This window comes from Candoia aspera, chromosome 2 (assembly GCF_035149785.1).
Source record: "Candoia aspera isolate rCanAsp1 chromosome 2, rCanAsp1.hap2, whole genome shotgun sequence".
In the NCBI taxonomy this organism is placed as follows: Eukaryota; Metazoa; Chordata; class Lepidosauria; order Squamata; family Boidae; genus Candoia; species Candoia aspera.
The window spans coordinates 73,062,506-73,087,116 of record NC_086154.1 but is presented as its reverse complement, the minus strand read 5'-3'; the positions used below and the strand labels follow the sequence as shown (position 1 = coordinate 73,087,116).

The 24,611-nt window shown below is 39.7% G+C and overlaps 1 protein-coding gene across 2 annotated transcripts in view; it reads right to left on the bottom strand.

The window, feature by feature from the left end:
• PDGFRB (platelet derived growth factor receptor beta) overlaps nucleotides 1-24,611 on the bottom strand; it is an 84,667-nt gene that overhangs the window by 33,472 nt on the left and 26,584 nt on the right. For both annotated transcript variants that reach the window (XM_063292207.1, XM_063292206.1), the window contains 3 exons: nucleotides 5,984-6,066; nucleotides 1,423-1,698; nucleotides 241-507 (listed from right to left, as the gene is read on the bottom strand). In XM_063292207.1, coding sequence (XP_063148277.1) covers nucleotides 241-507; nucleotides 1,423-1,698; nucleotides 5,984-6,035 — 595 coding nt within the window. In that variant the 5' untranslated portion in view covers nucleotides 6,036-6,066. The remainder of the gene's footprint in view (nucleotides 1-240; nucleotides 508-1,422; nucleotides 1,699-5,983; nucleotides 6,067-24,611) is intronic.

The following is a 24,611-nucleotide window of genomic DNA, read 5'->3' as shown; positions in this document are numbered from 1 at the left end:
TCCACCCACCAGAATGATGGGAGGCAGCAACGAACGGAGTCTGCTCTTTCAAATCTTTTTCAGATGAGCACAAGCATTTTTCAAAATTGCAGGGCTTCTCTTCTGCGTGGCATTCCCCCTGCACCCCTATCTGCAACCATATTTTGTTTTCTCAGCCTTTCACTCACAGAACCTTCTCCTTTTCTGCTCCACACACTTGCTATGGTAGTGAAAACCGGAAAATATTGATCAACGACCCACCTTGGATGCTATAGACATAGAATGTTTCAGACTCAAACTCTTCATCATCTATTGTTGCTTTGCAGATGTAGGCCTTGTCTTCAAACCGCCCTTTAAAGCCTTGTTGTGGAAAATACGTTCCAGGGACTGGATCAGTAACCCTCTTTTCATAAAGAGCCACTGTAACATTGGGGTTTGTTACACGGCAAGGAATCATGACTTCACCATAGCCTGTGCTGAACACAAATGTGTCTTCCTGGCTGTTTGGTAGGAATGGCATAGAGAGATCTATGAAGAGGAAGAATGGAGAGAAGCTGATTTCATCATGCACCAGGGAGGTATCCTTTGTGATTAGATAGATTACCTCAAACAGCCTCCTAGATGCAATAATAAAGGATATAATTGTGACCAGAGCCAATTCAGTATGGAATGTGGTGGTGGAATGCAATAGTTATGTTTTTTCTGCAAAGAGACATGGCTTTGTTCCTCTTTCATCTAGATTTGAATTACCATAGTATAATAATGTTTGTGTGTTTTTGTGTTTAGCACGTATATAAGTGTATGTATGTGTGCATGTGCATCTCCAGAGTTGGTATGGTAGGCATTGGTATCAAACAGGCTGCCAGGCTGATAGCTTTTATACATGGAGACAGAGGGATTTATCTCAAGCAACCCTCCACTGTATTAATCCTGTATTCACACCATGGATCACTTTAAAGCAGGAACAGGATTCCACCCACCCTGCTCAAAGTCTACATTTCCATGGATGAAATCTGTTAGGGATTGCATTCCCTAACAGATTTCATCCATGCAAATGTAGACTTTGTGGTGGTCACAGCCACAGCCAAAGCCAAAAGTAGGTAGAATTACAGGTATACAGTGTATTAAGAACAAAAAAGATATTTGCAACTAGGCATTCTCCTTCTCCAACTTTTGAAGGTTCTCCCCAACAGGTAGATGGTAGATGTAGTGGGAAGAAGCAAATAGTATTAATATTCTAGGAAAAGGGGTGTGGCCTGGAAAAAGTGTGAATCTGATTGAGATGCCTGGAGAGGCATGTTTGCATCCATAACAGAGTCTCTGCTCTTTTTCTGAACTTTCTATTAATTCCATAGATCCACATACATTACACACATTACACAATACACAGATTAAGCATAAGTTACATGATCAGAAGCATCAAAGCTGTGCAATCACAAATACCTGGTACAAAAATGTAGATGGCTTTTTCATCCAGGGCTTGATCATCGGTACAGGAATATTCACCTGTGTTTAAACCAGTCAAGTTCCTGAGTGTGAGGGTGTTGGTAAAAATGGTATCCCTTTTCTCTAGGACAGTGTCTAATTTGGTATGCTTGCTGTCTGTTTTCCAGAAAATCTCACTGTGTCCTGAACACGTCAGGGTAAAATCGGTGTACAGATTGAGGATAACTTCATGAGCACTGGGAGTAATTTCCAGGGATCTGATTTCTTTCACTCCTTTAAGAAATCATTTGGAAATCAAATTAGCAAGAGACAGAACATAGAGATTAGCAGAAGAATGTATGCAAGAACAGGGATGCAAATGCAAGAAGAAGGATAACAAATAAAGCAACATGTTTCTGTATAATCTAAACATCTGGACTGCTTGAAAAGCCAAATCATTATCCATTTGGAGGCAGGGGCTAGAGGCCAGCCAGTCAAGATAAAACATTCTTTTTAGTTTTTATGTATATCTTTAAAAAAAAGGATATTTGATTAAAAACCAATTCATAGGCATATAAGAAATGACTTTCTATTAATTCCATAGATCCACATACATTACACACATTACACAATAGTCTTGTTTTCCTTCTAACATCTTTTCCTTCTAGGAAGAGCCTGAGATTGGTCTCCAGCAGAACAATATATTGTGAATAATTGCACGATGTGAATACAATTCAGACATTGTGTACAGAACAACTGGAAAACTCCAGCATAATAATGATATTTTTCCTTCCTAGAATATGGCATATTCTGGCTCATTAATCTTGACCCCTGTTCCTGAAGTGGCGGCTGTGGCACAGATACTCTGGATGTGATTTGTTTTGAAGAAATCTAAACAAGCTGAGAATGTGAAATGAAAATTGCCAGGAAATCCTTGGGAAATGATAAAGTAGACAGCACCTTCCTGAATTGCTTCCTACAGATCCATCTTATGTCTACCACCTATTTTTTGCTCAGACTGTCCAATGTTACTAGAGAGAAATTAAGCAGGCATGTTCAAAAGATGTGCAATATTCCAATTACAGTGCAACCTATGAAAGTTTACTGTGAACTGGTTCCACTGAATTCAATGTGGCTTCTCAGGTAGGTGCAAGGATTGCAAATTGAATTGGTCTCTTCTCACTGGATAATTCTGCTCATGTTTCTTGTATGACCATGGGAGGAGAAAGCGGTTTATGGCTGAAAATTATGCTACCTCCCATCATCACACAATAGAACAAATAGGGATATTTACATTGTAGTTTGTCCTTAGAAAGGTGGATGATTCCTCCACATATGATTTATTTGTTATTGCTAGATCCAAGATTTCAAAACTCACTAAGCTTCCAAAATACTTGTAATTTTTGTTCATGTCATCTATCACTTGCCTTTTTGCTAATAGAATGTTCAAGACACTTACAAAATTTAAAAATAACAAGTTAGATACAATTTTTCTCTTGATAAACCAAAGAGGAATGAGGATTAGAAGAGCCTCTTTACTAGGGTGGCCATTAAAATATCCTAAGAAGAGAAGTAAAGAAAAACCTCCTTCAAACTGAGCTTAATTCCTGTTGACTTCACGTACCATGCAGGTTTTTTGGCAACAATACAGACTTTCGTTTTTTCCCCATTATCCAGTGTCACTTGTAGTCCTGGTACTCCCTGGAGGTCTCCCATCCAAGTACCAGTAGGCAGGGGTGTCTGGTGTGTATGTGTGTCAAGAGTCAAGATGGTGGCCAAATGAAGCCCTCCTGCTTTTTTATGTGCTGCAATGCACATGAAAAAGGATTGGAGTTTCAATTATGCTGTCACAGCCACCCTCTTGCCCCCCCCAACCCTCCCCACCCAGTGGATGACCCTGTAATTAGGCCTGAACCAGCTTAGGTTCATGGCCCGGACAAGATCAGCCAGGTGCTGCCATAATGATCCTAAGAAAGACAGACATTGATGAGGAATTTTAAAATAATTAAATTTACCTCTAAAAACCACCTGCAATAATAAACAGTCATGTTCAATGTGTACTCACCAACTAACAGAATTTATTTTCTCATACATGCAGTTTCTTCTCTCACACACAGTATATACTACTTATTCTCTTTGCTCATATGCAAAAAATGGGGTTGGGATATTTTTATGAGCACATAACAGCAATGTCAGCTGTCTTGGTTGTAACTTTTAACAATTTAAAAGCAGCTCCTAAGGGGAAGAGGAAAGGCTTGGAAGCTTGTCTTAGGGCTCAGCCCTTTGTTTTGCCTTCTCCTCCAGATCATTTTGCCTTACACCACACAGACTCCTTGGTGATCAGCCAAGCCAGTCTCATGTCTGTGTGTCCTCCTACTGCCACTAGGCCTTGTCCTATGAGGCTTATGGAAAGTAGTGTGATGATATTGAACTGCACAAATACAGTCAACCACTACCTGCCAGAAGGATGCCAAAACCTCTCTTTTTTATTTTTATTTTATTTTTTATCCCGCCCTTATTATTTTTACAAATAACTCAAGGCAGGGAACATACCTAATACTCCTTCCTCCTCCTATTTTCCCCACAACGACAACCCTGTGAGGGGAGTTGGACTGAGAGAGTGACTGGCCCAAAGTCACCCAGCCGGCTTTCATGGCTAAGGCGGGACTAGAACTCATGGTCTCCTGGTTTCTTTGCTGTCATCTAATGATCCTCTGGGTTTTTGCAGTCCAAATATGCTGAATACAGGAGGAGAGGGAAGAGAACTGACTAAAAGTGAGCATAAAGTCAATCTATAAGTGGATGGAGCTGGATAGCACATTTTAAAAAATCTAGCCACCCTACTCTCCACTGGTCAAGTGATGAATTTCAGTGATTCTCCTTTCTCCTGCAGTCCCAAGCACTGCCTGAAATTGTTTTTGAGGGTTTCTTCACCCCATCATTCAGAGCAGATTTTCAAGGATAGAGAGCAGGGGAATTGGAGGATGCTAACTGCCAGGGGCAGAAAGAAGAATGGCAGACATCATCCAGTTTGTGGGCTTCTGCTCCATAAAACTCTGAATCCAACTCAGTGAAGTGTTAAGATCCCCCCTCCATTTTTTTTCCTTAAAGGAACAAACAAACGCCCTAGTTTGATTTTTAAACATACTTTCCCCACATCTAAACAGACTTTGGGCTGGTCTGCAGAATATTCTCTGCAAATACAGAATTCTCACCATGGTCTTGACTGTTATTTTATTTATAAAATTACAGGATTAAAAGGTGTAATTATTGCAGAAATAAAACAGGATGTAGAGGAAGTCAGCAATGGAACGTATTGAAGCACTAAGATTTAGGGATGGCATTTAAGACAGCAACTGTGGCAGTACTCTTGGTCTTAAAGAAACTGGAAGCATTCGTGTTGATTCATCTGATGCCAAGGCCTGCATCTTTACTTTGTGAGTCCCCAGCCTTAAGGATGTCTCTGAGACAGCTTCTCTAGCTGCCATAAGTCTTTCTGTTTGTTTAACAAACCCACACAACTTTCAGGCCACCAAGGTGATCCCAGCTCATCTAACTGCAATGCTTCTGTGGCCTGCCAGTGCCTAACTTTTCTTTCCTTCCTTTTTTTGGGAGAGGGAAAAGGAGAAGGCTGAAAAGCTGAGAAGAGTTTAAGGTAATCTGAGACTTGCTGGGAGTTTCCATGGGGCGTTTTTGGTAGGGTAACAAGCATCTGCTATTGCCTATACTCATCAAACACCTGCTAAAGATGGAGAAGCCAGCCGAGAAGATTTCTTTTATGATCCTGGTCTCATCTTTAGGAAAACAGATATCACAACTGGAAGCAATTATAAAACCAGTTTATCAAAGGTAAAAGTGGGGATCGTGTACACACCACTTGTTAGAATCTTTTTTTGAAACAGTGTTCAGATGTCTAGTGAAACAAATCACAGTTTCATCAATTGAATTGGATCCAGAGAAGCAAATTATTACTTCAACTTACACACAAGGCCTTTTTTTTTTCAGCTTTTTTCTTGAGGCGCTAACCTTCCTATCCCCAGAACCAGTGAGGGCCTCTAAAGCAGTAGTTCAGCAAAATCTGCCTGTCCCTTGCATATACGTAAGTGGTTTGCACATATGGTAATACTTCTGTCTTTGGCCTCCAGCTTTATTATATCTGCCCCCCCCCCTTTCATTCAAGGGGTAGCTAACAAAAAGTAGTGAACAACAGTTAAGTAATTTTCACGGAAATCAATGAGTCTTACATATGAAATGGGTGCTGAATTGGTTGATTTTTGTTTATATCACAAACTCTGTAAGCCTGGATTACAGGAGTGTGTGTGTGTGTGTGTGTGTGTGTGCATATACACAAGGGAAGGGGCATGTTGCAGCTGAGAAGCAAATGCTATTCTTTAAAGGTTAAAATGTCAAAGCAATTATATCTAGACAATAATGTCACAGAATATGATTCAGGGGAATTTCTTGTTTCTCTACATGAAAGATAGCCAATCACAGTCTTTCTCTGTACAGTGTGGAAGTTTTGTGAGCACTTTCCATAGAAACATTTGCACATCCATAATATGCTCAGGTGTTTGCTTACTTGTGAGAAAGAAGACCAAGAAGACTAGCATCTTCAGAAAGAAAAGCTGCATCGTGGAAGTCAGTTCTGTTTCAAGCAGTGCCCTGTAAAAAGAAAAGCCAAACCAGTGATGCACAGAAATCTGGAGAGTGGGCAGTATATGCCATGGACAAGGGTAGATTAATTTAATCAATATTAATAGAGTCATATCAGTACAATAAATAAATGACAAAACTGTTCCATGAGCCATCTCCTCCCTTTAGGGTCACGAGTGGCAGATGGTTAATTTGAACAATCAGCCTTGGTGCCAGCTGCCTCCACAATGCAGATCCTTGGGCTTGGTACCAATGAAAAAAATAGACTGGGTTACTTGCCTTTCACTCTCTTGACAATACTGGTTTAGTAGGGCTTAGAGACTCATTGTTGTGGGAATAAGACATAAGATCCCAGCAGCAGCTTGAAGCCATTACTGACGATTGCTCAACTTTAGTTTTGGAAAAGTGCTGGCACTGAATCATAACCACAACATCCCGATGTAATGAGATAAGAAGTATCTTGTGACCATTCTTCATAATTTCCTATGTCATCTGAGGGTTAATTTACTTTACAATTTGGACATAGTGGCTGAATGAGGTACGTATCTACAAAACCACTATATCTTACTGTTTTCTTTTTGTATGTGGTGACTCAGTCTGAGTTCAGCACATCTCCTATAGATGGATCACTACATATATTAACTATTTAGAGCTTCAGATTCAGAGACAAAGAGGTGTTCCAGAGCATGCTCTGAACCACTTTTTTTTGACTTTGAAAAGGAAGTGTGTGTATACTGTGCATATATATATGCTCATTTTTGCAAAGTGCACAATTAAGTAAATTATATGTCTGTGACACATGTAAGTTCCATTTCCATTTTATAGGTGAGAATTTAAGCAGCAAGAAACTAGAGTGAGGAGATTGCCTTCCCGGGCACAATAATAGCTGTTGTTCTTAAGACGGAGGTCTGTATCGTTTTCCAGAAAAGTAGCAGTGATGTAAAAGCACCAACAGAGAAAGGCTCTGGGAAAAATTTGCACCATTCTAGGAACTTCTTTTGCAACTATCCTCACTTTTGAGGAAAGTGGAATTAAGAACATGTGATACCATCACTTGCTACTATTGATAGCTGCTGATATTCCAGATTTACTGCCATGCAGACAGTATCATCTGCCTCACAGTTTACTTTTCTGTTTTTTTATGGAGTGGCTTCAACTTGCCTTATGACTGAAAAACATGACTCTGGGAGACTTAGGTGGACCCTTGAGTGTACTTATTTTCCTTCTCAACACAATCTCATATCCAAATCTACATACATTTTTATTTATTTTATTTATTTAATTTGTCCCCACCCATCTCCTCCCAGCAGGGGACTCTGGGGGTTGCAAGGCTCTATGTAGATTCTGTAAAAAAAAACAAAAAAACCTAGATTTCCTTCACATTTAACCTCAGCTTCTAATGGTGGTCTAAAAACTGTACAAACATAATGGAGGATAGAAATCCTTCTACATGAGAAAATTCCTGTTAATTCGATTAAAAAGCTTTAAAGCTTCACTTTATTCCCACTATAAACTCAGGCATGGGAGGGGATATAAAGTCTATTAGCTGATGTTCTAGTTTCCTTCATTATTAGTGGAAAATATTTTCTCTCTTACTGCCCTAAAGATCATGAAATAGAAACAATATTTTCAATCCAAACATGGGGGTGGGAATGTAGACTGCATGGAAAGTATGTCATTGATCACAGATTCCCTTTAACAGCAACTATAACAACATGTTTTAAACACATCTGTTGCAACGGTGCTGATCCTTATCATGCAGATGTGGAACACACTGTATCATGGAGTACTTTGAAACCCTGAAAAATACTGGAAAGGCCAGTAGGGCTGTGCAGCACTTCATTACCTAATGAATGGTAATGAAAAGTAATAAATCAATAAAAACCACATAATAAAACAAGTATAAAAATGAAATCTAACACAAAGTACCAATGGGTCATTTCACAGGTCTTTAATGCCTTCCCAAAGGCAGGCAGGGTCAGCCCAGCCAAATCTCACAGGGAATTCTGAGCTGCAATAGAGAAGGCAGATTCCCTGGGTCCCACCAGAAGACATTGCCTATGCAACAGGACCCAAGACCTGCCAAGCCGGTCAAATCTTACTGAATGGCCAGACATAATCAGATATAGATGGTCCCATAGGTAACCTGCCTCTGTGCCATAAAGAATTGCACTTGGAAGTGCACTGGTAACCAGTACAGCTCATGGAGTTGAAGGCTTACATAGGTGTATCAGGGTATACCCATGACTACTCTACCTGTGTCACTGCACTCTGAACCAGCTGAAGTTTCCAAATGGTCACCAAGGCCAGCCCCATGTAGAGCGCATCACACTAATCTAATTGTCAGGTGATTGTGAGCAGGGCTTCCCAATCCAGGAGTGTGTGCAATTGGCACACATGATGGAGCTGAACAAGGCCCTCTGAACTGTTGCTGCTGCTGCTGAAGATGGGAATCAATCAATTTTGTAAATAAGGTACTTTATTTTATAGAAAATTAGTTTTAATTAATAGTTATGCATTCAACTAATTAATACTGTTTTTTTGTCCTGACCCTTCGTTTTGGGGAGGGGGAGAATGTGGCTGCTGGGAATACAAACACACACTCTCTCTTTCTCTCCCGCTCATACAGAAATTTGTTGTGATTTCTGGTTGTTTTCAAGGGAACCATTATTTATTTATTTATTAAATTATTAAATTTATACACCACCCATCTCACTATAAAAGTTTATTTTGTTATTATTGTTAATATTACTGTTATTATATGTTGTTATTATTTGTAATTATATTTTGTAATTATAATTTTGTGCTTTGGGCAACCACATCAATACTTTAAATAAATGAAAATAATATGTATACATACTTATAAGTCTGTTCACACATTTATGTAGGAGAAGGAGAATCTCTGAGATTGACTGCAGTTACTGTTTTTGTTCTGTGCCTTCTTTCTTTTAGGGAAGATCATCTTAAAGCAATAACTACATGTCTAACCATTCATTAAAATTAAGCTAACACAAATCAAATAAAATAAAATAAATTTCCAATAAAATAAGGTGCATATTTACAAAATTAATATATTTCCATCTCACAGAGCAGATGGCAGCTGTGGCTCAGGGGGACTTTTGTCCAACTATTGTCCAAGCATGATGGACAATATTTTCAATCATTCCCAGCACACTTGTTCATATAGTGTAAGATTATATCTGGTGGTCATCAGGCACAGAATATTTATAAAGGGTTTGTTTTCAGGATTTCCTCTATGATCTAAAACTAAAATTGTAGGTGCTCAGACAACCAAATACCAGTCTTTTTTCTGCCTAATTTAGGAGCTGAAATAGAAAATATTCAGGCAAAGTTCCTTAACATGTTCCATCTTTGGGAACATTTGATTTATTGAAAAGTTGGTGACACCACTCTACATGTCATACCGCCCTACAAAGTGCTGCTGATAGTGTCCATCTTCACACCGGGCAAAACTTACTAAAGCTTATTGAACTTGTACAGCACGATGGCTACCCTTGAATTGTAAGGCATGGCACATAGTTTAAACTATTTCACAGCAATACTGTTATTTTACCAGGGGTGAAATCATATGGCCCACCAGACTTGATTAATCCACAATTTTTAAGAGTCCTAGCTAGCATGGTCAATGGTTGATTATGGATATTGTAGTTGAGCTATCAGATCTGTGCTGATCTGGGTGATAAGTACATGGTAGCAAAGAGTTAAGAATATTCTCTCTTTGCTGCCATCCAGTGGCTCTCTGGATATTTGCAGCATAGATCTAGAAACCCTAAGTTGTCCTTCAAACATATCTGGAGGTCCAGATGATGCCTATTTCTTAGAAAAAGCTACTCATTGATGCTTAGATAGCAGTACCACTTAATTTAAAGATAAACTGCACATTGCACTAAAGGCCTTGTGGGGCAATGTTTATTTTTCAGGCATTAAGGAACAGCAACAAGATAAAACACAAGTGGAAGAATGCGTAACCTTTCCCAGTCTCAGTCCCAGTTGTTCCCACTGAAGTTCCTTGTTGATGCAGGAGGAAAATGATTTTGTAGCAGCCCTTAAACTTGCTAAATAAATGGTGACTGTGCTATTGCCTTATTGTTATTTCCAACACTGGAGTGCACTTCACTATCTAGGTTTCAGTGTGACCTGAAAGGCCAGGAGAATGTGAACATGATTTTTGTTTTAATGGAAGTCAATCAGAGCAAAACTTTGATGCAACAGTGGAGCATAGCAAGGACATAAGTGTTAGCTATTGAACCAGGACATGCTTTGGCCTGTTGGTTGCATGCTCAGCACTCTGGAGAAATGAATTCTTAAATGATGTGTGATCATCATCTATTTTTGTCTTTCTCAGCTTGAATTAATTGATTTACCAGTAAATCCCAATGTGTTTCTGATTTATTCAGCAACTTTCCCCAAAGCCTTGGGATTCTTTCTTTTCCTGCTTTCCCAGGTTTTGTCTACATGAAGAATTTGTTTCCTGTTTATTTAGCTTTGGGAACATTTATGTGCCCTAAGTTGCCTAATTACATCTACATCTAAATCCACCCAAAAATAATCCTGACCCAAAGTAAGAGTTTTACGGTATAGCAGCTCAGAGGTATTTCAACTGTAATCTGAATTTATGAACAAATTCTATTTTTCTTCTAATTTTCAACAAGATAAAATTCTACAAGCATATTTAAACAATATTAGAGTTGTTTAAATATGTTTTTATGTTAAGGTTGTTTAAATAAATATGAAAGAATATTTCTTTCATTTACTCAAAACAATTTGAATACTACTGTTGATGTTTTCTTATCTGATGAGTTTAGGAAAAAATAAGGGAAGAAATGGATAAAAGAGCTATAACTTTATCACTCAAAATAAAAAATCAGAATTGTGTGTTGGATCATCATGACCATTGTTCAGCATAAATAAACCTCCGGTAGCATAAAACTGATAGTAAAAATTCTATATGAACACAGAAACAGCACCTAAAAATGATAAAACCCAATTAAGCTATGTCATAAAACTTTTTAAAAATTATGTCAGATAATGGGCATATAATTTTAAAAAAATGCTTTTCTGTTTTCTGGCGTAACAACCAAAGTCAGATTGGGGCCAAGTAAGTTTACTGGGGACAGTACTGCAGGTTTGGTTTACCATTACCAAAAAGATAATCTCGCTATCTGTCCAACTATGTATGGTAAAGGTGCAGGACAGGTCACTTTGATCTTAAGAGGTAATTCTGTAGCTTGTTAATCTCATCCTTCGGGGACAGTGCAGTTCCATTTTGAATAGGGTGAACAGACTTGCTAAAAATATATTGGACACCCACATGCGTGATTTTAGAAAGAAAGGGAAACAACAGTACAAAATATTAAGAAAAAAAGTGGGATGTATTATGGAAAAGAAAAGGACAGGGCATTACAAATGTAAAATGAGCAAGCATTACCGTGTTCATGCCCAGAGAGAATATAAAGAAATGTTTGTAAGAATCAGCAGTAGTTGTGCTAATCCTGATAGATTGTACAAGAGGATTAAACAAGTTTGCTCTTGTGTCAGTTTTATATGTAAAGACCCAAGTTGCCTAAACTGTTATTTAATTTATTCTGTGATAATAAAATTGATGTTGCAGAAATAGTAACATTATACTGTATCACTCATAAAACATCCTCAACATACAGCTTAAAGTCAACCTAAAGAGGCAGCTTTGATGTTTCAGAGAGCTTTCTCATACCCCCACCTCTTGTAACTCCAGTTCATAGCTTGGTTTGATAAAGCTGTACAAAAGTAGCACCAGAGGATGGCAATATTGCTCTGGGATATTTCAGCTGCTCTGTTTCTTATCTGTTGTAGCGGAGGGCCTCAAACATGCAGAATGTGAGAAAATATTGTAAAAAAATGTCCTTTTCTCCAACTCCTTTTTTCCAGTTTTGACTTGGTGAGAGAGGCAACAAAGTGGCTGACTCCACTTTTGAGAGCACTATCTCTTCCTTTTGTGTGTCCCTTTCCCAGAAAAGTGCCACTTTATCCACAGACAACCAATCTTTCTGACACGTGAAAAGGTGGCTCTTTCTGTCTGCTTATGTTATTCATATAAAAGGTTTTAAGGCCTAGTCACAGAACTCATGTTTCATTCAAAAGCCATGTGGGTTCCATCAAATGCTGTCTGTTTGACCTTGCCAGACAGAATACAAATAATTAGCGTCACACATTTGCATCTGGAGATAAGAAGGCATATCAGGGAGTTGAGGTTGTCTTTGGATGAGTAAGACATGATAACATGGGTTTTAATGATAAACAGTACTTGAGTTACTCTGGGAAAAGAGAATTGAGAAGAAATGATTGTGAAAAGTTGATAATGTTTGCAAGCAATACCAGGTCCAGTGGAAACTGCAGCAGAGTTAGATAATGTGTGCCCAGGGATAACAGTGCTCATATTAACATACACATATTTATAATCCTGAATCTTACTGAAGCAGAACTACAAATTCTTTTGTCTCTTTAGGCATATTTCAATATTTCTTTCTCAACTCTGATCTATGGGTAAGGCTGTCATATTGTAGAAGATGGGAGGTTTGGCAAAAGCATCTTTTCTTACCATACTATATTTGTTGTTGTTGTTTATTCGTTTAGTTGCTTCCGACTCTTCGTGACTTCATGGACCAGCCCACGCCAGAGCTTCCTGTCGGTCGTCAACACCCCCAGCTTCCCCAGGGACGAGTCCGTCACCTCTAGAATATCATCCATCCATCTTGCCCTTGGTCGGCCCCTCTTCCTTTTGCCTTCCACTCTCCCTAGCATCAGCATCTTCTCCAGGGTGTCCTGTCTTCTCATTATGTGGCCAAAGTATTTCAGTTTGGCCTTTAATATCATTCCCTCAAGTGAGCAGTCTGGCTTTATTTCCTGGAGGATGGACTGGTTGGATCTTCTTGCAGTCCAAGGCACTCTCAGAATTTTCCTCCAACACCACAGTTCAAAAGCATCGATCTTCCTTCGCTCAGCCTTCCTTATGGTCCAGCTCTCGCAGCCATATGTTACTACAGGGAACACCATTGCTTTAACTATGCGGGCCTTTGTTGTCAGTGTGATGTCTCTGCTCTTAACTATTTTATCGAGATTTGTCATTGCTCTTCTCCAAGGATTAAGCGTCTTCTGATTTCCTGACTGCAGTCAGAATCTTTGCACCTAGGAATACAAAGTCTTTCATTGCTTCTACATTTTCTCCCTCTATTTGCCAGGTATCAATCGAGCTGGTTGCCATAATCTTGGTTTTTTTGAGGTTTAGCTGCAAGCCAGCTTTTGCACTTTCTTCTTTCACCTTCATCATAAGGCTCCTCAGTTCCTCTTCACTTTCAGCCATCAAAGTGGTATCATCTGCATATCTGAGATTGTTAATGTTTCTTCCAGAGATTTTAACTCCAGCCTTGGATTCCTCAAGCCCAGCTTGTCGCATGATGTGTTCTGCATACAAGTTGAATAGGTAGGGTGAGAGTATACAGCCCTGCCGTACTCCTTTCCCAATCTTAAACCAGTCTGTTGTTCCGTGGTCTGTTCTTACTGTTGCTACTTGGTCGTTATACAGATTCTTCAGGAGGCATACAAGATGACTTGGTATCCCCATACCACTAAGAACTTGCCACAATTTGTTATGGTCCACACAGTCAAAGGCTTTAGAATAGTCAATAAAACAGAAATAGATGTTTTTCTGAAACTCCCTGGCTTTTTCCATTATCCAGCGGATATTGGCAATTTGGTCTCTAGTTCCTCTGCCTTTTCTAAACCCAGCTTGTACATCTGGCAATTCTTGCTCCATGAACTGCTGAAGTCTACCTTGCAGGATCTTGAGCATTACCTTACTGGCATGTGAAATGAGTGCCACCGTTCGATAGTTTGAACATTCTTTAGTGTTTCCCTTTTTTGGTATGGGGATATAAGTTGATTTTTTCCAATCTGATGGCCATTCTTGTGTTTTCCAAATTTGCTGGCATATAGCATGCATTACCTTGACAGCATCATCTTGCAAGATTTTGAACAGTTCAGCTGGGATGCCGTCGTCTCCTGCTGCCTTGTTATTAGCAATGCTTCTTAAGGCCCACTCAACCTCACTCTTCAGGATGTCTGGCTCTAGCTCACTGACCACACCGTCAAAGCTATCCCCGATATTGTTATCCTTCCTATACAGGTCTTCCGTATATTCTTGCCACCTTTTCTTGATCTCTTCTTCTTCTGTTAGGTCCTTGCCATCTTTGTTTTTGATCATACCCATTTTGGCCTGGAATTTACCTCCGATGTTTCTAATTTTCTGGAAGAGGTCTCTTCTCCTTCCTATTCTATTGTCTTCTTCCACTTCCGCGCATTGCTTGTTTAAAAATAATTCCTTATCTCTTCTGGCTAACCTCTGGAATTTTGCATTTAATTGGGCATATCTCCCCCTATCACTCTTGCCTTTTGCTTTCCTTCTTTCTTGGGCTACTTCTAGTGTCTCAGCAGACAGCCATTTTGCCTTCTTGGTTTTCTCTTTCTTTGGGATGTATTTTGTTGCCGCCTCCTGAACAATGCTGCCAACTTCTGTCCATAGTTCTTCCAGGACCCTATCTACTAAGTCCAGTCCCTTAAATCTATTCTTCACCTCCACTGCATATTCCTTAGGAATATTAGTGAGCTCATATCTAGCTGATCTGTGGGTCTTCCCTAATCTCTTGAGTCTGATCCTAAATTGTGCAAGAAGAAGTTCGTGATCTGAACTACAGTCAGCTCCAGGCCTTGTTTTTACCGACTGTACAGATGTCCACCACCTTTGGCTGCAAAGGATGTAATCAATCTGATTTCGGTGTTGTCCATCTGGTGAAGTTCATGTATAAAGCTGTCTCTTAGGTTGTTGGAAGAGAGTGTTTGTTATGCAGAGTGAATTGTCTTGGCAAAATTCTATCAGCCTATGTCCTGCTTCATTTTGTTCTCCCAGGCCATACTTACCTGTAATTCAAGGTGTCATTTGACTGCCCACCTTAACATTCCAGTCTCCTGTGATGAAAATAACATCTCTTTTAGGCGTGTTGTCCAGTAGGTGCTGCAGATCCTCATAGAACTGCTCTACTTCAGCTTCTTCAGCATCTGTGGTTGGGGCGTATATTTGGATCAGTGTGATGTTAGATGGCTTGCCCTGAATTCGAATTGAGATCATTCTATCCTTTTTTGGATTGTATCCAAGCACTGCTTTAGCCACTTTACTATTAATTATGAAGGCTACTCCATTTCTTCTGTGGTCCTCTTGTCCACAGTAGTAGATCTGGTGGTCATTTGATGTGAAGTGGCCCATTCCAGTCCATTTCAGTTCACTGACGCCCAGAATGTCTATCTTTAATCTTGACATCTCACCAATAACCACATCCAATTTGCCCTGGCTCATAGATCTTACATTCCAGGTTCCAATGGTGTGTTGATCCTTAGAACATCGGATTCGCCGTTCACCACCAGCACCGTCGGCCGCTAGCCGTCCTTTCGGCTTTGAGCTAGCTGCGTCATCACGTCTGGGGCTAGTTGAGCTCATCCTCTGTTCCTCCCCAGTAGCATTTTGACCATCTTCCGACCTGGGGGTCTCATCTTCCGATGGTATACCGACATATCTCTGGTTGTACTGATCCATTTAGTTTTCACGGCAAGAATACTGGGGTGGGCTGCCATTACCTTCCCCAGGGATCGCATTTAGTCTGACCTCTCTGTCATGACCTTCCCATCTTGGGTGGCCCTTCACGGTTTAGCTCATGGCATCATTGAGGTGCTCAAGCTCCAGCACCACGACAAGGTAACGATCCTTTGCTGAAGACCATACTATATTAAGATATAACAAATCTTAATATAGACCTGAATCTCACAGGTCTATCTAATCTAGTGTCCTGCTCCCATAGTGGCCAACTAGGCGATCCTAGGAAGCATAACAATAGGATGTGAGTGCTGTTCCATTTATATTCCCCAGTAACTAATACTCTGAGGCATCCTGCCCTCTTCACCTGGAGGGAATGTATAAACCTGAGAACTAGAAGTCATTGAGAGCCTCCATGAATTTGCCTAGGTGTCTTTCAGAGGCATCCAATATGATCTCCATCTATGCATTTTGTGGTACTAATCTTTACAGCTTAACTCTATCCTATCTCAAAAAGAATCCCCCACTGCTGTTTCATTTAGTAATACGGGTTCCAGTATTATGAGATGCTGTTCACTTTCATTACACTTTTTCAAGTGATAATTATGTAACCCTTGTATTACAAGTGCTACATTGGCTTCCAGTCAATGTATGGGTACAATTCAAAATGTTGGTTTTGACCTAGAAAGTCTATATGGCTTGGCTCTGAGGTTGCTGCAGGACCAACTTCTCTAACCAAAATTAATCAGAAAGATCCACGCATCTCAAGATAACCTGCTTTTGATTCCTCATTATTATCCCATTATTCATGGGAACTGTTTCTCTGTAGCTGCACCTGTATTACGGCACAGCTTCCAGGTGGACCTCAGTCTTGCCCCAACGTTATTGGCCTTGTGGAAATTGTTACAAACCCAGATATTCTGGAGGACCTATCTGGAGGTTGGGATGACACCAGTGAATGAATGATTAATGGTCTTTATTGGATTACTGTGCCTGATTTTATTATTTTAGTCCTACTCTGAATGTTTTAGTATATTATTATTATTATATGTACTCCATGAACAGCTGACAGTCTGGTTGATCAGTGCTAAATGTAAAACTATATAAAAATACAGAAGTTAATGTACATTTTAAAAAAAATTGTTGAAATGGGGAAAAATAAGTTGGGCTTGAAAAAAAAATACAAACAGCATAGTATGTGGAACAGACAGGTTCATTCCTCCCTGTTTATTCCTAATCTCTATTTTTATTTTTTTAAGTGTCGGGTCCAGAAGAAGATAGATGGTTTTGTTTACATCCAAGTTATCCACACCCAGCTCATCAGAACGTTGCATCATTAGCTGCCACTAAAGGCCTCTGAAGTGGTCTGAGACTCTCCCACAGACTGCGTCTGCCTTTCCTCTTTGTTCAACACTTTAAGGAAAAACACTGGTGTTGGCAATTCCAGGACTGGATATAAAACCCAAAACTCTCCTTGCAGCCCCCAGAGGTCTTCACAACCACAACTACCAAAAATCAACAGATCGATTTCCCACTTTTTGAGATAGGAAACTGTGGTATAGTGTAAAAAGCCATCGTTCTTTTAAAAACAATCCCACATAACTTCTCCCCAGAACTATACAAAGTAGGGAAAGTAGCCACAACATGGCTTCTGGAATTCTTTCCAACTCCTTAATAGTAGCTCCGCCCTCAGTCATGTGACTAGTAGAGAGGAGGGAGGGGGCTTAGAAAGGAACTGTAGGCTGTATTCCAAGCTGCTGCTGAACTGCGTTTCCCATAAGGATGCATTGTGGAAATTTTCTCTGCACCTTTTTCTCAGCAGTCCCCATCCAGAGAGGACCCAGTTTGGAACATGGGCCTTCTTTTGCCAGCTTCTCTCCCCACACCAAACTGGCTCCTGTTCCATTTAGTTTCAGAGAGTTATCCTGCTAAAGGACAGATGGACAAAGTCCCAAGCCCCTGACTACTACAGCCCTTGGCTTCCCCCCAAATAAGTCAGTGGGACTTTCAAGCACCCCTCATTAAAAGTTAATACAGTTCCTAAAACAACAGTGCCTTTATTCCAGGCTCCTGTGGAATAACTGAGAGAAAGAAGTGTCATGCTTGTGTTTGCATTCATGCACCTGTGGGACATGACCTACTTCTTTGGAATCATATTCAAAGTGTGCATAGCACTACCAGTAAGACAAAGCCAGAATAATCTCCTGCAATTGCTAAAAGATGACAACTAGAAACATACTGATTCCAGAGCTGGAAAAGAAGAGTTTGAGTGAGCCATTTTAAATGGACCAATCTTCTGAGAAACTAATTGTAAAACAACATTGTCCTAACAGTCAGGAACCACGCTGAGACAAGGAATAGGTCTCTAGTGTTTTATTACTGCTACATTAGACAGAAAATCCTAACAAACTGAAGAAGTGTAGGAAAAACCCAGACAGATAAACCCCAAAGGTTAAGGCGGGTCTGATCTGTGTCTCTTTGAATGGCTGCTTAACTCCTCAGTACTACGCATGCGTTTTCCCCCCTGGATAGGGGCCCCCTCCTGCTCACCATCAGTGCTCATGACATACATCCTGAGCCCCCTACTCATATAGCTGTACATTTTCTCCCTTCTGGGGAATGCATAGCTTATGGAAGTAGATAGTCCTTCCTACATTTTTGTTCAAGCACCAGGTATGAATACAAGAGCATCCACGGAGAGGTCGATTTGATCTGGCCGTGTTGGGGAGCTCCAGGTTCCTTCAATTAAGCAATGCTATCTATTGGGACCCCAGAAGTGCACCTTCTCTGTTGCAGCGCCTGCCATCTGGAATGAGGTTCTCCCCAAGATGCAAACAGGCCTTGCCCTGCAGGTGCTTCAAAGGGGCCTGAAGATTTGGTTCTTCTCCCAGGCTTCTGTGAGGAAGACAGAGGCCTCCTTTCAACCTAGGCTGTTTTCTTTTGTTTCCACTTGGTTTGCTATTCTGCCATTTCTACTTTTTCTGTTTCTGTTTTTGTTGTTGTTTTTGTCTTGTTTTTATCTTTTAATCATTTCTAAATTGCTGAAAGTTGCTGGGAGTCAGGCGGCATATAAATTAATAATGATTATAATTATTTCTTTTTTTATCTTCCTAGTGTTTTCCCATGGGTGCAGGGTCCGCTTTTCAGATCAACTGAATGTTGATTCATTGGTTGTGACAGGAATTGACTGACCAGCTTGTCACCCAAACCTGATGTAGTAGGCCGAGAGAGACTGGCCCAAGGTCACCCAGCCATCTTTCATGCCCAAGGAGGGACTAGAACTCTCAGTCTCCCAGTTTCTAGCCTGGAGTCTTAACCACTGACCAAACTGGCTCTTTTATAATAATAATTAACAATCATTATTTTAATTAATTAATTAATATTTAATAATAATAACAGACAGCAACAGACAGCAAATGCCGTCTCTGCAAAGAAGCTGAAGAAACAGTGGACTATCTAGCTAGCTGCTACAAGAAGATTGCACAGACTGATTACAAACAATAGCATAACAAAGCAGTAACAATAGCGCATTGGAATATCTGCAAGAAATACCACTTGCCTGCAAGCAAGAACTGGTGGGACCACAAAACAGACAAAGTAGTTGAAAATAAAGAAGCTAAAGTGCTCTGGGACTTTAGAATTTAAATAGACAAGCATCTGCCACACAACACCCCAGACTTAACAGTTGTGGATAGTGGACATTGCAGTACTTGGAAACAGCAGAATAGAAGAGAAAGAACTGGAGAAAATCACAAAATATAAAGACCTGCAAATAGAAGTAGAACGACTGTGGCAAAAGAAAGCAGAGATAGTTCCAATAGTAATAGGCAACTTGGGTACAATTCCAAAACATCTGGAGCACCACTTGAACACCATTGGCATTGACAAAATTACTGTCATGAGTACTGATGATGAGCAGGAGGGGGCCCCTATCCAGGGGGGAAAACGCATGTGTAGTATTGAGGAGTTGAGCAGCCATTCAAAGAGACACAGATCAGACCCGCCTTAACTTTCGGGGTTTATCTGTCTGGGTTTTCCCACGCTTCTTCAGTTTGTTAGGATTTTCTGTCTAATGTAGCAGTAATAAAACACTAGAGATCTATTCCTTGTCTCAGCGTGGTTCCTGACTGTTAGGACAATTACCATCAGTCAATTGCAAATGGCAGCTTTACTTGGAACAGCTTATATCCTGCGACAGTACCTTTAATGTTATTAAACAACAACATCTGCTTATCTTAGGACCTTGGGAAGGGTTAGGGTTAGGTAGGTGGACAAAAATGCCAAACCTACTCTAAACATCTGGCTGACTATGCAACCAACCATAATAATGTCAAAATAGTGTCTGTGACCAGATGATTGAAACCATACCCTTTTAAAATGTGTGTCGCACATGTTGCCTGCACGTAAAAAAGGTGTGGGGCTTTAAATGCTGGTTATGCCTGCCATTTTGTTGGGGTTGATCCCCAGCGGATGCCCCTGTAAAATGAATGAGAAAACAAAAATCAGAATGTTGATAGTTCCTATCCTTGTCCACTGCCAATTTCTCTCTCCCTTCCACTGCTGTTCCTTTACAATCTATACTGTTCTTTATTTCTTCTAATAGAAAATCTCCCTTTTTTTGTTCCTGCCACAGATTGCAAAATAGAAAGCTACTAGCAGCCCATCATGAGGACTGAAGGGAACCAGTAACCAAACTGTTTATTATTATAACAAAGGAATGTGATGAGAGGAGATGAGAGGTCATTTCACTCTGGGGTCAGCCTGATTTGAATGGGAAACAGGCACTTCTCCCTCCCTAAAATCCACTCTGGGAAAATACAGCTGCTGCAAATGTCTCAAATGAGTTTTGCACTATAGCATGAATACTGTAGACGGTAGCATTCCTCGCATAACAACCAAGGCCCACTCCTGCCTACTGAAATGGCAATCAACAGGTGACTGTGTTTCTCCTGCTTACATCAGGGAAGAGCCAGTTAAAAGCCATGTACTGCAGATTACTTTTTATATAGTGAAAATTGCACTGTACCAGTGTATGTTGAATTTAGACACAGCTTTACTCTACGATATCCCTGAGGTGATAATTTGTTCAACATTGAAACCAATACTTGAAATACATCCTAAACATATAACATACATTGCCCTATAAACATGTATTGCCCTATAAACATATAATATATACCACCCTTTAATGTATATTGTCTGCTGAATATGATAGGTGTAAAGGTAAAGGTTTCCCTTGACGTAAAGTCCAGTCGTGTCCGACTCTAGGGGGCGGTGCTCATCTCCGTTTCTAAGCCTTGGAGCCGGCGTTGTCATAGACACTTCCGGGTCATGTGGCCAGCATGACTCACGGAACGCCGTTACCTTCCCGCCGAAGCGGTACCTATTGATCTACTCACATTTGCATGTTTTCGAACTGCTTGGTGTGCAGGAGCTGGGACTAGCAACGGGAGCTCACCCCGCCGCGTGGTTTCGAACCGCCGACCTTCCGATCGACAGTTCAGCGGTTTAACCCGCAGCGCCACCGCGTCCCTGGCATGATAGGTGTAATGTAGTGTAATAGCTTACTGTATTTGATAATATTCAGAACTGTATTTAAAAAATTAAGTCGATCTAAGAAATAGTTGATGGGCTTAGAAATAACTGAAAACAGTGCTTTGTAAAAACCTTTGTCTAGTTTTCTTTAAATTTATTTCAAATGTCATTTCTCAATATTCCCATGGAATGATATGTGTCTCTTTTATTATTTTTTTAAAAAAATGCAAAATCTTCACAAAAATTCATTGGAAGAATTGAGGATCATTTAATCCATTCTTGGCCTACAATTATAGTGAATTATTATCAGTATCAGCCAAATAATAGGCACACTTGTACACAGGATTTTACAACACCTATTTGAAATTTCGTGATCAGTTTTTCTATGACATTGTCAGTCTGCATCATAACTGATAAAGTGTTCAGGAAGATTGCAAAGCCACACTGATCAAGGGAGGCAATTCGTATCTTGGTATTAAGATGTATGGTATGTGTGACTAACCTCATTTGCAGAAGGAGCAGTAGTGGAAGGAAACAAAGAAGAAGAAAAGCATTCTTCAAGTCTAATGTAAACAAAGGGTAACTTATTCTGACTTAACATAGCCAAAATGTGGGTATGATGTGGGTAGATGTGGGTAGATGTTTGGCACATCTAGTTCATTTTTTCATTGTATTATTTTTTTATGTAGCACATTACACATGGTCAGTCACACTGTAATTGTACATTTTAAGTATATGCGTAGCAAAAGCAATTCCTGAAACTTCCAGTCAAGACTAAGATTGCAAACTGAAATGTCAAGATGCCTCTGTAAACTGTAAACCTGAATTCAAACGTTCATGAGAAACTTGTCTCCTTGTGTACCAGGAAGGTTGATTCACATTAAGTGAACTTTTGTTTCACCTCTCACCTATGAGATTTGAAGCTACTTGGAGAAAAAGAAACCTTTTTAATTTAGATGGTCTTTGCTATAATTATCTTCCATTGATAGTGATGAATTTTACACTGTAACAATAAGACAGATATTTTATCTAAGGATTTTCTTTTTATCAGCTGTATCTACCATGGTCGATTTTTGTTGATAAATTTGGTAAAATGGCTGGTGGCATCCTATGACATTGCTGCCAGAATGGCATTTGCCAGCAGAATGGATTTACCTTCCTAGTCACCTTTTGCACACTCACAAATTTGCTCTATAAGGTTAGGGGAACCATCCAGAACAGTTTTTGGAGCATCAACAAGGGAAGGAAGAGTTGCACTATATTGAAAACATTCATACCTATACAGAATGAACTTAAGTGACATTGTAGAGAAAAGATCTGATTTTGCAACCATTTTTATTCCCCAAATCCCCAGCAACAGTTTTAACCATCCTGCAATTGTCCACATCAGCGTCCACCTCAAAATGCAAAAAGCATCACATCATGAGCATCCGTTCCAGCTGATCAATGGGACTATGTAGAATCTGGCAGCCAATCAGTACCCTCCCCCCACACACATCTGGGTCATACTTGATGTTCATTCATTTGGTGCTTTGGCAAGCAGTCAGGAGGAAGTGCTAGGCTAGGTGGCTTTGGTATGTCCTGTAATATTGTCTGGGAGAACTCTGGCCAGCATGTCAACCTTCTCCCCCAGCAATCATCAAAGAAAGCTTCTGTCAAACGTCTTGCATAGGATGAGTTCTGCTGGAGACCTAATGGTTATTTTGCTGTGCTATTAGAAATTAAGAGACCACACTGCTTTATTTTTTCAGCTTTGAGAGATGCTTCATTCCAAGCTTGGTCAAAATGAAACATCCCTTTAAAGCTTGCATGGCCCTGATGCAGCATATATTACTTGACTAAAGAGTGGTATTTTCACTGGATTCTTCAGTTTATGAATTTAGACTGCAATTTGACTTAATCACCCTGAATTTATTGCTGTTTTAGAAAATGCAGAATCTTTTCATCAAGACACAGAACTAGTCTATGATATTAATAAAACTGGGATGAACACTGAATAGAGAACTAACAGAGTCACTTGTTGAGATGGGCAGCTATAGAAATCAAATAATCAAATAAATAAATAAATAAATAAATTTAGTCTGGGATGTAAAACGTGGCTGTACTCAATGTCTGGAAATTATGTATTTATTAAATTTTTTTAAATGTCTAATAGTCAAAGCTCTCTGAATGGTTTACAATTCCTGGTTGACTTTGCTTGTGGAAAGCTGGCAGGAAGTTTGCAAGTCGCGGTTACGTGAGGTTCTTGCTTAATGACACACTATCCTCACTTAACGATGGCAACCAGGACTGCTGAGATTGCCATGGTCACATGACATTGCACTTTATGACTGCTTTGCTTAATGATGGAAACTCTGGTCCCGAGTACTGTAGTTAAGCAAGGACTACCTGTATTTGTAGGATAATGTCATCACATGCACTTCATTTTGACATCATTGCAATTGGGGAAAATGCCATTCATACATACTTCAATATCATTCTAGAATAAAATTCCATCAGTCTTGAAAAAAATAATCTAATTTAATTCTGACTTAAGTTTCATACATCACAGAAATGACATTATGGCCAATAGTAGCAGCATTTTGATCATATTTAATGTAACGTGGAAGTTTAAGAAGAGTCTTACAAACCTGATTGATTATTCTGTAAATTTTTAAGTGGTCATAATTCCTAGTAAAATTCTGGCCAATTCTTGGACTTTTTTAAAGAAAGCTCTTAATGAATCAGTGTGGCTGCAAATATCTTATAAACAGGCTACTTCAGTCTGAAGTTTTGTTCTCCTTCCCTTTTGCATTGCAAAAACAATACATTATCTGTCCTAAGTCAATGTCTCTTACAAATTCACATTTAATAGACAAAAGAGCAAGGTTCCTTAAGCTGGTTTACCTGATAGTAGAACACCTAGTGTTTCTGATAAGTACTATATTGCTGAAACAGCTTTTGCCACAATCACGGTTATCAGTTTCTTTGAATTAAATTAAGTGGCTCTTACTTTTTTCAAATTCTCCCACTGACTCTAGGGTCAGTTAAAATGCTTTGTCCCCCTTAACCAGCTATCCAACTTTCCTACTCAGAGGAAAAAGAATTTTGACTACTTCTCATGGCAATTGACAGCTCTGGATGGGAATCCATTGGATTCAGGTCTCTGGGACCTAAAAAAATAAAAGTCTTAGTGCTCTGCCATTGATCACAACCCAACTTTGCACAACTCAGCTCAATCTTTATTATGGACATAGGCCAACATACAACTCAAATATCTTATTGTTTAGGTTCGCTGGAGGCGGCTTTAATTCCAGCTTCCCACTATCTTGAAAAAGACTATTTATTTGCAGATAATAGCTGTACAAAAAGCAGCCAGTTTCTGCTATCTAGATGATGA